Below are 14,941 nucleotides of genomic sequence, written 5' to 3'. Positions count from 1 at the left end.
AAGGTAGGTGGTTTAATCTACGCCGGCGGGACAGGCATTTTAGCGGCGGGACTTCGGCCCATCCGGGCCGGAGAATCGCGCGGGGGGCCCGCCAACCAGCGCGCCGCGATTCCCGCCCCCGCCGAATTTCCGGTGCCGGAGACTTCGGCAACCGGCGGGGGCGGGATTCACGCCAGCTCCCGGCGATTCTCCGACCCGGCGGGGGGTCGGAGAATCTCACCCCACATCTGTTCCCTAACAGTAACATGGTAACACTGCAAAAAGCTATTACAAAAAAAACTATAGATGCCGGAAATCTGAAATAAAAACAGGAATTGCTGGAAACACGTGATGAAAGACCCCCCCAACCTGAAACGTTAACTATCATTTCTCTATCCATAAATGCTGTTAGACTGGCTGTCAATTTTAGAATCAACTGGGGCATAAAGATGGTTCCCATCCCAGCGCAATTGTCTAGGGGAAATTAGGGCTTCAGGACAATTGCCAAGTAATCACTTACATGGGACGTCCGAGAGGGATATCCCAGCACATCATTCGGGGAACCCCCAAATGCGATGCTGGGGAACCAGGAAGTCATGTGCCATGACTTCTTCTCTCTGGTTGGAAGGCACGCTGAAAAAGATACTCGAACCAGATTTTACTTTAAAAGTCAGCAGTCAAAGCTGTATTTTGTACATCTTGTAGTCATGGCCGGGAATTTAAGAAAATGATGCGAGAAGCAACAAACTGACTGATGCCTTTTGATGAGATGGGAACAGAAGGTTGGGAGATGGCAGTCATGATTTGATTTTGATGAAAACATATTCCTCAGGAACCAATAGGAAGAAGACTTAACTCTGAAGTTGTGTGGAAAACATGGAACAAAGAAAAACCTAGCACGCCAGTTTCCAGATTACTTACACTGAGAGCTGGAGTCCAAGCTGCAGACATCGCAGGTCATTAGGGAAGGGGGGGCGGGGGGGGGGGTTTATCCTGACATTTTGTTCCAGGAGCCAGACATACCCTTTAGGCTGAGAGAGAGAACTTTAGAACATACAGCAATACAGCACAGGAACAGGCCCTTCAGCCCTCCAAGCCTGTACCGGTCATGATAACACTCTTGGCCAAAACCCTCAGCACTTCAGAGTGCCGGATCCCTCTATGCCCTTCCTATCCAAGTATTTGTTGAGATGCCTTTTGAACACCGTTAATGTATCTGCTGCCACAATCTCCCCTGGTAGCGCGTTCTAGGCACTCATCACCCTGCGTGTAAAAAGATCTGTCTCAAACATCTCCTCTAAGTTTTGCCCCATGGACCTTAAACCTATGCCCCCTAGTGACTGACCCCTCCACCCTGGGAAAGAGTGCCTGCCCCTCAACTCTATCCATGCCTCTCATAATCTTGTAGACCTCCAACAGGTCACCCCTTAACCTCTTGTCGTTCTAATGAAAACAGTCCAAGTTATTCTTCCTCTCCGCATAACTAACACCATCCAGACCAGGCAACATCCTGGTAAACCTCCTCTGCACCCTCTCCAAAGTCTCCACATCCTTCTGGTAGTGCGGCGACCAGAATTGTTTGCAATATTCCAAGTGCGGCCTTACCTAGGTTCTATACAACTGTAGCATGACTTGCCAGTTTTTATACTCAATGCCCTGTCCAATGAAGACAAGCATTCCCTATGCTTTCTTGAGTTAGTCAATGATCAGGGGCAGGTAGGTATGGTACAAATCAGACAGGTATGGGGATTCAACAAGTGTTGACGGGCGAGCCTCAGCCCTTGAATTTAATCAACAGGTATGAGGTACTTGCTACGTGTATGGATGAGAACAATAACCGCAGAGTGGATGGGCAAACTGATAATGGCATTCAGGGGCGGGATGAAGGAAGGTTTAAAAATCTAAATATGAAAGGTGAGGCAAAACAGCAGTGCAGCATTTTAGAGAGTTAGAGAGGCAGAGATTATAGTACTCTTAGCAAATAAGGTCATTATGAAGAATATTTATTGATTGATTTGATAATGGTAAAAAGATAAAATGAATGACTTTTAATTTGAATACATGAAGTATTCACAATAAGATAGATGAACTAGCCGCACAAATACAGAAAGATGGTTTAGATCTAATTGCCAGACATGGTTACAAGATGACCGATGCAGGAAATAAGTATTGCAGGGTACATAACATTGCAAAAAGACAGAAAGAAAAAGGGGGAATGGTAGCCATGATAATAAAGGATGACATAGGGTAGGGCAGTAGAGAGAAAGGATCTTGACTCAAAAAAGCCAAGTAATATTTCCTTCTGAAATAATTCTTGTTTCCGCTTTCATAACCCTCGTGGCAGCAAGCTCCAGGTCATTATCACTACTTGCATAAAAATCTTCTCTCACATTCCCCTGCATCTCTTGCCCCAAATCTTAAACCTATCTTCTTAATGTTCTTCTATCATCAGCTAAATGGGAAGAATGTTTCCCTATCTACCTTCTCTGAGGCTGACATAACCTTGTTGTCAACTGCAATCCCTCAATTCAAGGATAACATATACTCAGGATTGCTAGTTGCTACCATGGGTCTTCACATGACTGAACAGGCCATTTCTTGGCCTAGAGATCTTGGCATGTGGGGCAGGATTTCATATGAGGCAATGTGATCTGGAGTGCAAGATTTGTTTAATTTTCTTTCTTTCCTTCTCTGCCACAGCTCTGCCTCGTCATTAAGAAGTTGGTATTCGAAGCATGATGGACAAGTTGTCACAAGCTCCTCCAAATCATTGATGTCAATGCTGTGCACTTCAAGGAGAGTTTCAGAGTGTCTTTGAAGTGTTACCTTGGTCCTGCTCTGGAACTTTGGTCATTGAAGAGCTGATAAAACTGCTCTCTCCTGAAGATGGCGCTGGAGCGAGGCGACTCTCTGCGAGCTCTCGCCAACAGATTCACTTTATACTTAACTTATACTCGTTTTAATCTTTTAAATTTAATTCTAAGACTAACATTATTACTAACCTCTCTCTTTTATATATTGTGTACCTTGTGTTGCCCTATTATGTATTTTCTTTATTCCCTTTTCTTCTCATGTACTTAATGATCTGTTGAGCTGCTCGCAGAAAAATACTTTTCACTGTACCTCGGTGTACGTAACAATAAACAAAACCAATCCAAAACAGGATCTGGCAGGAAACAATGTTTTTGGCTATCCGTGCACAGTATCTAGCCCATTGAGTTTGTTACCTGAATGCTGGTGGAACCGGCTCTAAGAAGGAAGCTAGCATTTGTTTGATGGTCCTCCTGGAGGATATGGCGGAGGAATTGCTGGTGAGTTTCTGGAGCACTCCCTGTTATGCTGAAATACCATTCAGGTGTCACTGCAGGACAGGAGTGGGGTGACGACAACCATGTTGTACAGAAAGTCTTTGACTTGAAGAGGTCTTTGTTGTCAATCATTGATTGCTGTCGTTTGTAGAAAGTTGAGCTGGCATAGTTGATCCTGTCTTGGATTTGCTCATCAATGGTAGACATTCGAGAGGCGATTGCCAAGGTATGGGAGGGCTCAACATATTCCAGCATCTCTCCTTCAACATACATAGCAGATGGAATGACCAGCTGTTGGTTGAGCTGTGAGTTTTGTTTTGGCAACGTTTGAGAACTGGTCAAATCTCTTGTTTACAGAATTGAAGAGTTTGAGAGTGGCTTGCAATTCTGGCAGAGTGCGTAATAATACTGCAGTCATTGCAAACTATAGATCATGTATATCTGTGGTGGTCAGCTTAGTTTGGCATGGAGGTGGCTGAGGGTAGAGTTTTCCATCTAGGTGGCATTTAATACTGACATCAGTGGACAGTTGATCTCTGATAAGGTGAACAACCACTGCCATCAGACAATAATAATAATCTTTATTAATGTCACAAGTAGGCAGGGTGGCACAGTGGTTAGCACTGCTCCCTCACAACGCCGAGGACCCAGGTTCGATCCCGGTCCCGGGTCACTGTCTCTGTGAAGTTTTCACAGTCTCCCTGTGTCTGCATGGGTCGCACCCCCACAACCCAAATAGATGTGCAGAGTAGGTGGATTGGCCACGCTAAATTGCTCCTTGATTGGAAAGAAAAATTGGGTTTATGTAAAAAAAGTGTCACAAGTAGGCTTACATTAACACTGCAATGAAGTTACTGTGAAAATAGCATGGGGCTATCACACAGCCTTGCTTAAACACAGTTTGGATTATGAAGGCATCTGTTTCGAGTTTTCCACTCAAGACAGTTTTATTCACATCCATCAAATCTTCCCTCGATCTCCTTTGCTCCAAGGACAAAAATTCCAGTGCTTCCAACCTAACTTTGTAACTAACTGAAATGTCCCATCTCCGGAACCACACTGATAAATCTCCTTATTCTGGAACCACACCGATAAGTCTCCTCCTTCAATGACCTTCTGAAAGTGTAGTGAACAGAAATTGATGTACAACTTTAGTTGGGACCCAACCAGAGCTTTATAAAGAATCAGCGTAACTTCCCTGCTTTTGTACTCAGTATTTTATTAAATCCAGGAACCCTTATCCTTCGATAGCCACTCTCTCAATTCATGCTGACATCTTTGACCATGAATCCTCAGATCCTTCTGTCCTTGCACACTTTTGTGAACTATTTCATTAAGTCGAGATTGCCTCTCTATATCCGTTCTGCCAAAATGCATCACCTTGCACTTACCTTTATTGAATTCTATCTGTCACTTGTCTGCCCATTCTGCTAGCCTATCGTCCTGTTGCAGGTGATTCATATCAGGCTCACAGTTTGATATTCCTCCATTTTTAGTATCATCAAAGTTAGAAATGTTACTTTATGTTCCAAGATCAAAGTCATTTATATGTAGCCCCAAAATAAAATGAACCTAGCACTGACCCTTCGGGGAACCCCACTGTCTACTACACTGCAGTCTGAAAAACAACCATCTACCGCAACTCGGCTGTTTTCTGTCTTTAAGTCAGTTTTTTTACCCAACTGAATATTGACCCTCCTATTCCATGAGCCTCATTTTTTGGCATTTTATGTGGTACCGTGCTAAACTATTTCTTAAAATTTATATATGCAACATCCACTGAATTCTTTTCATCAGCCTTCTCTGTTACTTCATCAATAAAATCAACGTTAATTACGATCTGACTTTCACAAACCCACGCTGGCTATTCTTAATTAGCTCAAACTTTTCCCTGATTATATATTGCAAAATCTTACCCACTACTAATGTTAAACTAACTGTCCTGTAGTTGCTAAGACTGTCCTTACATCCTTTCTTCGTTAAGGATGCCACATTTGCCATTGCCCATATCGTAAGAGTTCAAAAAGAGGTAGTTGCAGACATAATCGATGCACAGTGTGATGTTGTAAGGGGTCAGGCAACGATATAGGTGGGGTTCCGAAACAACGCAAGCACCCAGAAGACAAAGTCAAATCAATAAACAATTTATTGATTAACTCATGTGAAGGCACGTAGTCAGGTCCATGGTTGTATAAACGGAAAAAGGTCTCAAGCTACTGAAGCAGGTCTCACACAATCCAATCAGGTTCTTGGGTGGGTTCATCGTCCAGTAGTGGTCGTAATGCACAAAAGCACACTGCAAGTAATTCACATAGGAATCCAGTATCCTCCTCAATTCCATGCTGAGGCCCTTTACTATTGCTTGGTAATCTACTTATTTAGTCTTTCTAAGTGTTTGTAGCTGTTACCAGACTCCGGAATGACCCTCGTATGGACTTGATCTGATCTCTTCACACATCTTTTTCACTGAGTAGTACTACACTATACTTCACCGGATGCCTGTGCCTATGTATTTACATTGTTTATTTATGTATGTCCTGTGTTTTTTCATTAGGGAACGATCTGTCTGGACTGTATGTAGAACAATACTTTTCACTGTACCTTGGTACACGTGACAATAAATCCAATCCAATCCAAGGGCAGCCACTCTCACCTCACCTCTGGAATTCAGCTCTTTTGTCAACGTTTGAACCAAGGCTGTAATGAGGTCAGGAGTTAAGTGACCCTGGCAGAACCCAAACTGAGCTTTGGTGAGCAGGTTATTGCTGAGTAAGTGCTGCTTGATAGCATTGTTGATGACTCCTTCCATCACTTTACTGTTGATGGAAAGTAGACTGATAGGGTGATAATTGGTCTGGTTGAATTTGTCCTGTTTCTTGTGTACAGAACACATCTGGGCAATTTTCCACATGGGTAGATGGCAGAATATTGTCACGGCACATAGCCTTTGCAGTATCCAGTGCCTTCAGCCGTTTCTTGATAGAACACGGAGTGAATCGAATTGAGTGAAGTCTGGCATCTGTGATGCTGGGAAGGGGGCTGAGATGTATCATCCACTGGGCAGTTCTGGCTGAAGATTGTTACTAGTATCACCCCGAACCATTCTGTCATGGACAGATGCACCTCGGCTCCAGGTTGGTGAGGATGAGGTCAACTATGTTTTTCCCTTTTGTTGGTTCCCTCACCACCCGTTGGTCCCCGTCTAGCAGCTATGTCCTTTTGGACCTGCCCAGTTCAGACTGTGGTGGTGATACCAAACCACTCTTTGTGATGGATATTTAAGTACCACACCCAGAGTACATTCTGTGTCCTTGCTACTCTCTGTGCTTCCTCCAAGTGGTGTTCAACATAGAGGAGTACTGGTTCAACAGTTCAGGAGGAATGGTATGTGGTAATCAGCAGGAGATTTCCTTGCCCATATTTAACCTGGTAACATGAAGACTTCATGGGGTCCAGGGTAGATATCCCAGGACAAGTCTCTCCCATTTGTGTCACCACCTCCACTGGGTCTGTCCTGCCAATGGGACAGGACATACCCAAGAATGGTGATGTCTGGAACATTATCTGTAAGGTATTATTCCGTGAGTATGACTGTGAGACTGTTGCATGTCCAGACTGTGAGTCAGCTCTCCCAATTTTGGCACAAGCCCCCAGATGCGAGTACAACTGAGTGGCTTTCTAGGCCATTTCAGAGGAAGTTGTAAGAGTCAACCAAATTGCTGTGTCACATGTAGGCCAGACCAGATAAGGACTGGTATCCTTCCCTAAAGAACATGAGTGAACAGATGGAGTTTTACAACAATCGACAATGGTTTCATGGTCGCCATTAGACTGTTCATTCCAGATGATTTTTATTGAATTTAAATTCCACCATCTGCTATGGTGAGATTCGAACTTGGGTCTCCACAGCATTACCCTGAGTTTCCGGATTACTAGTCAGCGACAATAGGAGGCTAGAGAGGAAATTGCTGAGGCCTTGACAGAAATCTTTGGATCCTCACTGTCTTCAGGTGATGTCCCGGAGGACTGGAGAATAGCCAATGTTGTTCCTTTGTTTAAGAAGGGTAGCAAGGATAATCCAGGGAACTACAGGCTGGTGAGCCTTACATCAGTGGTAGGGAAATTACTGGAGAGAATTCTTCGAGACAGGATCTACTCCCATTTGGGAGCAAATGGGCGTATTAGCGAGAGGCAGCACAGTTTTGTGAAGGTGAAGTCGTGTCTCACTAACTTGATAAGAGTCTTTCGAGGAGGTTACAAAGATGATTGATGTAGGTAGGGGAGTGGATGTTGTCTATATGGACTTCAGTAAGGCCTTTGACAAGGTCCCTCATGGCAGACTGGTACAAAAGGTGAAGTCACATTGGATCAGGGGTGAGCTGGCAAGATGGATACAGAACTGGCTAGGTCTTAGAAGGCAGAGAGTAGCAATGGAAGGGTGCTTTTCTGATTAGAGGGCTGTGACTAGTGGTGTTCCGCAGGGATCAGTGCTGGGACCTTTGCTGTTCGTAGTATATATAAATGACTTGGGGAAAAATGTAACTGGTCTGATTAGTAAGTTTGCAGACAACACAAAGGTTGGTGGAATTGCGGATAGCGATGAGGAGTGTCAGAGGATACAGCAGGATTTAGATCGTTTGGAGACTTGGACGGAGAGATGGCAGATGGAGTTTAATTTGGACAAATGTGAGGTAATGCATTTTGGAAGGTCTAATGCAGGTAGGGAATGTACAGTGGATGGTAGAACCCTCAAGAGTATTGACAGTCAGAGAGATCTCGGTGTACAGGTCCACAGATCACTGAAAGGGGCAACACAGGTGGAGAAGGTAGTCAAGAAGGCATATGGCATGCTTGCCTTCATTGGCCGGGGCATTGAGTACAAGAATTGGCAAGTCATGTTGCAGCTGTATAGAACCTTAGCTAGGCCACACTTGGAGTATTGTGTTCAATTCTGGTCGCCACACTACCGGAAGGATGTGGAGGCTTTAGAGAGGGTGCAGAAGAGATTTACCAGGATGTTGCCTGGTATGGAGGGCATTAGCTATGAGGAGAGGTTGAATAAACTCGGTTTCTTCTCACTGGAACGACGGCGGTTGAGGGGCAACCTGATAGAGGTCTACAAAATTATGAGGGGCATAGACAGAGTGGATAGTCAGAGGCTTTTCCCCAGGGTAGAGGGGTTAATTACTAGGGGGCATAGGTTTAAGGTGCGAGGGGCAAGGTTTAGAGGAGATGTATGAGGCAAGTTTTTTTACACAGAGGGAAGTGGATGCCTAGAACTTGCTGCCGGAGGAGATGGTGGAAGCAGGGACGATAGTGCCATTTAAGGGGCATCTTGACAAATACATGAATAGGATGGGAATAGAGGGATATGGACCCCGGAAATGCAGAAGATTTTAGTTTAGACGGGCAGCATGGTCGGCACAGGCTTGGGAGGGCCGAAGGGCCTGTTCCTGTGCTGTACTGTTCTTTGTTCTTTGTAATACCACTGTGCCGCCACCTCTTTGATGTGGTCAGGAATGCAACTGCAACTTTAAGTTAGGACTTGCTGTCATAGGATAAATAATAGGGAACCTGTAGGTGTTGTATTTTTGTTTTTCCAAAATGCATTCAATAAGACACCAAACAAAAGGCTAATTCGCAAGATAAGGGCACATGGAATTGAAAGTAATATTTAACTTGATAATGGGACTAATTAATAGACAGGAAGCTTAAAATAGGGATAAATGGTCTTTTTCAAGTTGGTAAGCTGTTACTAGCAAGCGGAGAGACATGAGGATCAGTGTTGTATTACAAAGAACAAAGAACAATACAGCACAGGAACAGCCCTTCGGCCCTCCAAGCCTGCGCCAATCACGTGTCCTACGAGACCAACCGCCTGCATCCTTCTATACTCCATCTGTTCATGTGCCTAGCCAGATAAGTCGTAAAGGTGTTGTTAGAAATTGATATTAATTTTAGACAATGGGACCAAGAATGTACCTTAGCATGTTGACAATGCGAAATCAAGTGGGAATGTAAGCTGTGAGGATGACACAAAGAGGCTGCAAAGGGATATACTGGATAAAAGCAAATTACTGTGGATGTTGAAATCTGAAACCAAAGGGAAAACGCTGGAAAATCTCAGCAGGTCTGGCAACATCTGTAGTAAGAGAAAAGAGCTAACGTTTCAAGTCCAGATGACCCTTTGTCAAAGCTACCCTCTTTTGTTCTCTCTGGGGACTGCCATTAGCATTCTTTCCCCTTAGTTTCTGTGGCTATTAGTACTCTGTTCCCTTGGTTTCTGTGGCTATGTCTCAACTTTCTTTCTCTCATGCCACAGTACAAATATTTCCCATTTTCTAAGTCTTTTAGTTTTGACAAAGAGTCATCTGGACTCAAAACACAGGCTAAGTGAATAGGCAACAAGGTGGCAGATTAAGTATAGTGTGGGAAAGCATGAGATTATTCACTTTGCTAGCAAGAATAGAAAGTCTGAATATTTTTTAAGAAGGGGTGAAAAGTGTAAATGTTAATGTTTCAGAAAGATTTCAATGTAGTTGCATAAGGCACACAGTTAGCATGCAGGTATAGCAAGTAATTAAAAAAGGAAAATGACACGTGACATTTATTGTAAAAGTGTTGGAGCACAAGAATAAGCAACTCTTGGTACAATTGTACAGAACTTTGGAGAGACCACACCCGGAACAATGAGTGCGGTTTTGGTCTCCATATATAGAGAGGAATACCTTTGCATTGGAGGCCGTACAGTGAAGGTTCACTAGATTGGTTCTAAGATGAGTAGGTTGTTCTATAATGAAAGGCTGAGTAAATTGATCCTATACTTTCTGGAGTTCAGAAGAATCAAAGGTGATCTCATTGAAGCATACAAGATTCTGAAGTGGTTTGACACTGAGGTTGTTTCCATTGGCTTGGGAATCTACACTCTGGGGGTGCAATTTCAGAGAAAGAAGCCAATCATTTAGAACTGAGATGAGGAGAAATTTCTCAATGAAGAGTTGCAAATCTTTGATCTTCTCGACCCCAGGGAATTGTGGATGCTCCATTAAGATTTTTGGTCTCTCAGGGAATCAAAGAAATGGGGATTGGGTGGGAGTGGAGTTGAGGCAGAAGATCGGTCATTATCCTATTGAATGGCAGAGCAGGCTCAAGGGTCTGAATGGTTACTCCTAGTCCTATTTTTTATCCCGATGTTCTTCACGTAGGCAAAGGTTTCCAGCATGTTCCATAGCATATCAACCGATTAACTACCAACCTCCCCCCCCAAAAAACTGGCCTCTGCCAGGAATTAAGTTACCCAGTTCCAAACCTGCCTTGTTTCAGGCCTGTATGGCGACCAGGATAACTTTCAACATCATTAATCTGTTAAGTAATGGGTTAAGAGACATTCCAATTAGTTGTCTCATTTATGTTAAGTATCCAATAATTGACACTGATATGTAAAGAAACTTCAGGTGGCCTTTGGGTCAGGTGATGTATTGATAAGAGTTTTGTGCAGAGTCTATTAAAGTAAAATAAAGGTGTTTGTGCAAAGGAGCATAGCCTTTGACTCTTTATACAACAGCAGCTAAACGTCTAACAAATCGAGACCAGATTAAAAGTAAAATGATTAAATTGCCCAATCTGTTAGGACAATGGATACTTCACACATTGGTGAAATGGTTTTCAGTTTTAAAGTGCAGGAGGAAGCTTCAAGTGGCATTTCCAATGAGTAAACATCACTCCATCTCATTATAAACATCAAGGATATAGCTTCTATACCTGCAGAAGGCTGCACTCTCGGTACAGTATCTTTCACTTGTTCTCCTTTGAGCACTGCCACTGCCTCAGCTGTGACCTCCTGTACAATCCTGGCAGAGATCACTTCTGCTGAACAGATATGAGGAAGGTTAGTCAGTTTTTGAATGAGATCAGTTTTGTTTTTGACACTTGAGCCTCCAAAATAGAAATTAGTAAGTAAAAAGAAAATTAGCCTAGATAAGTCAAAGAAAATGCAGTGTGATCAACAGAGGTCATAAAAAATAGGAGGATTAGGCCATTTGGCCCAGCGAACCTGCTCTGTCATTAAGTAAATTCATGGCTGATCTGATTGTGGCCTGAACTCCACTTTCCTCCCTGCCCCCGATAACTCTTAATTCACTTGTAGATCAAATCCTTGTTAAGTCAACATTGCATATATGCAATGACCCAGCCTCCAGAGAATTTCAAAGTCTAGTGTCCTCTGAGAGAAGAAACTCCTCCTCACCTCTTGTCTTAAATGGGAGACTGCTTATTTTAAACTGTGCCCCACAGTTCTAGACGTTTTACAGCTTGATACACTAGATTTGAAATTAAATGTCCTACTGCATGGTAGCAATACATTTTGAGGAAAACATATTTATTCTGCTTAAGTTATTCCATTGATTTTAGTGAACCAGCTGGTCTCCCATTGTGTTGCAAGTACTCCCCAGCAGCGATGTACATTGCTACTTTGGAGTTTTGTTTAACCTATCCCATCCCTTTTAAGTAACCGGTCAAGCACTAGCTATGGTAAAATGGGGTTGAATAAGAACATCTTTGTCAATTAGAGAATAAATATTGGTTTTCTTTTTCAAATTGACACTTCAGCATTGGTTTTCTTCATAACTGGTCAGCAGATAGACTATTTTATATTGGCTGGATTAGAATGATATGTAACATACAATATATTATTATGTAGTTTACCTCAGAGCAGCTAAAACTTGTGATTTCTTCTGATATCAAAGAGATGAAACGGAAACATAACTAGATAAATTGGAAGGAAAAGTTGGAAAATAGGACAGTGCTCAAGTCAAGCATGAAATGATTTCGACAAACAGAGATTTATCCTAAAAACAAAGGTAGTGTAAGGAAAAAATAAATCTTGAGTTCCATGAATTCAGAGATGATTTAAAATTAAAATAAGATTTAAAATATTTTAAACTAGGATTACGAATGCAAAGAAAATCAAATCAAAAATACAAAATAGGAAAACTAAGAACAGGGTCTAAAGAAAGACTAGTGAGAAATATGAAGTAAAATAATAAAATCAATTGCAAACATTGAAAAGTAAAATCGTTATTACAGATGAAAAATGAAAATCGTGCGGATAATAAGGAAGGATAAATATGGGGCACTATCTATCAGTCGTGTTGTGCTCTCACTAGAGCGCAATGCAACGAGTAGACCCCGAGACTTGCCTCCCGCAGGCTTCCAGGCAGCCTTTACGCCTCGTGAGACATGGACCAGGCATGATGGTATCCGGAGGCTCTCCCGGTCCATCGGATGCCCATGGATGGTCAGGATAAGACAGAGTGGCCTCCATGGGATTGCGGGCACCTTGGCACTGTCCAGCTAGCACCTTGGTACTGTCACGGTGCCCAGGTGGGACTGTCAAGCTTTAAAAAAAAATCATTTACGGGATGTGGGCGTCGCTGGTTAGGCCAGAATTTATTACCCATCCCTAGTTGCCCTTCAGAAGGTGGTGGTGTGTTACCAAAAGTCAATAAAATATTTTTCCTTTATAAGGCTCTCCATTTCATCACATCACAAAACTGTTGGATTTACGATGTTAATATAAATGATTCCCACTACAACCATCTCGGGCTGGCAATTAGTGTCTAGGATACCCGGTTAATTACCTGACTTATGGGCATGTCATGGTACTAAACTTTGACAGTACTTTTAAGGCCAGTCTCATCATCCACATTCTTGTTAGCGTCAGAAGACAATGATATAATAATAATAATTTTTATTATCACAAGTATGCATGCATTAACACTGCAATGAAGTTACTGTGAAAAGCCCCTAGTTGTCACATTCCGGTGCCTGTTCGGGTAGACAGGGGGAGAATTCAGAATGCCCAATTCACCTAACAGCACATCTTTCGGGACTTGTGGGCGGAAACCGGAGCACCCGGAGGAAACCCACGTAGACACGGGGAGAACGTGCACACTCCGCACAGACAGTGACCCAAGCCGGAAATCATACCTGGGACCCTGACGCTGTGAAGACATAGTGCTAACTACTATGCTACCGTGCAGCTCAGTATTCAGAACACAAAGCTGTTTTGACATTTGGAAATTAAAATCAGACAGAATTATTACAGGAAATAACATTTTGAGATATAGCATATGACCAATTTGAGACCATGATTTGCAAAGTGTACCATTCTTGGGATGGAAGAGCTGATTTTGGACCAAGGTTTCTGAAGCTCTCCACTGATCAGGTTTTTGACATATCATTTTTAGTTCTGTTGTGGGCTAATTGCTAGGGATCAATTGCTATGATTAGTCAACAACTTCATTATCATCATATCATGTAACTATCAGGAAAGGTAGAAGGTGAACTAGATGGACCTTGGCTCTTATGTTCCTATGAAAGCAGTACCATGATATACCCATTGGATGATCCACTGTTCCTCCTGATCACCTTGGACAGAACTGATATGCTTCAAATATCAAGAACATTTTCACATTTAGCAGACCTGTATTAGCATTCATTCCAAGTCCTCAATAGGTTCTTCTTCTGGTTGCTATAGTTAGATTTTTGTCTTTCCTTGTCTCATTTTTCCCCTCCAATTCACTCCAAGTCTCTCTTTTTATTTTCCTTTCCAGCTTTGATCCTATTTCCTTCTCTGCCACCTGAACAGATTCCTTCTCTGCTTATCTTTCATCTGTTAAGGGGATAACCGATAGAACATGGTATCCATCTGGATTCAATTGTGACATCATCAATTATCCCATTGCTCTTCCAGCAAATAAATGTCATCATTGTCATGTGAGAGTACCTTGAAGATATGGGTGTTTATAAATGGGTGTGTATATAAATATCTGTAGTGAGAGTGCCTTTAAGAAATGGGTGTTTACTACTGCCGTGATGTCAGAGAGTGGGTGGAGCTGGGTTGTCTGTCAGCTTTTTACTTTTGTTTTTGAGCAGTCTGCAGGGTGTGTTTTAGTTTCGTTTTCAGAGCTAGAGAGCTGCAGTCACGGCCAGAAGGTATATGAATCTCTCTCTGTAATCTAAAGACTGTAAGTCGATTCTGGTGATTTAAAACTAATAACAGTAGTGACTTTAACCTGATGTACTTCTGGTAAAAGGTGTTTTAAGTCGTATGGATGTGAAAAGGAAAGCTTAAAGGATTACTTAGTGTTGTATTCTTTGGGGATTGTATCTGAATTAATGGTTGCTAAGATGTTCACTGTATGTTTTAAAAAGGTTAACTTGAGTTCATAGAATAAACAATGTTTTGCTTTTAAGAAATACGTTTCCATTTCTGCTGTACCAAACCTGTAGAGTGGGCCGTGTGCTCCCCATACCACAATCTATTAAAAGTTGTGGTCAGGTGAACTCCATGATACACTTTGGGGTTCTCTACACCCTAGCCCTAACAAATTGGGGGCTCGAGGGGGATAAAAGTCTATCTATTGGATTGGCTTTGTGAACTTAAAGACAGTGAGGGGTGAGCATATTGTGGGTGCTTTTCAGGTGTGGTATTTTAGTTTAAGTAGAGAGTGTGTTGTGGACAATGGCTCTTTGAGGCTCTGAAGCTTTTGGGGGTGGAGACGGTCACACGCAGTACCTTACAGACAGAGACTAAAAGCAGACTGTTAGATTTGGCAAAAACATTGCAGTTAACATTACCTGACGAAATGCGA

At 42.6% G+C, this 14,941-nt stretch overlaps 1 protein-coding gene across 30 annotated transcripts in view; it reads right to left on the bottom strand.

Moving 5' to 3' along the window:
- Positions 1-14,941, bottom strand: part of map2 (microtubule-associated protein 2) — a 448,598-nt gene that overhangs the window by 80,967 nt on the left and 352,690 nt on the right. For 17 of the 30 annotated variants that reach the window (XM_072480099.1, XM_072480193.1, XM_072480089.1 and 14 more), the window contains one exon: positions 11,049-11,156. The exons of 11 other annotated variants lie outside the window; for them this stretch is intronic. In XM_072480099.1, coding sequence (XP_072336200.1) covers positions 11,049-11,156 — 108 coding nt within the window. The remainder of the gene's footprint in view (positions 1-11,048; positions 11,157-14,941) is intronic. 2 more of the 30 variants (XM_072480129.1, XM_072480185.1) reach the window with 1 other exon arrangement.

The sequence above is a fragment of the Scyliorhinus torazame genome, chromosome 2 (assembly GCF_047496885.1).
Source record: "Scyliorhinus torazame isolate Kashiwa2021f chromosome 2, sScyTor2.1, whole genome shotgun sequence".
Taxonomy (NCBI): Eukaryota; Metazoa; Chordata; class Chondrichthyes; order Carcharhiniformes; family Scyliorhinidae; genus Scyliorhinus; species Scyliorhinus torazame.
Note: the sequence above shows the minus strand (reverse complement) of the source record. Positions and strands in the feature narration are given on the sequence as shown.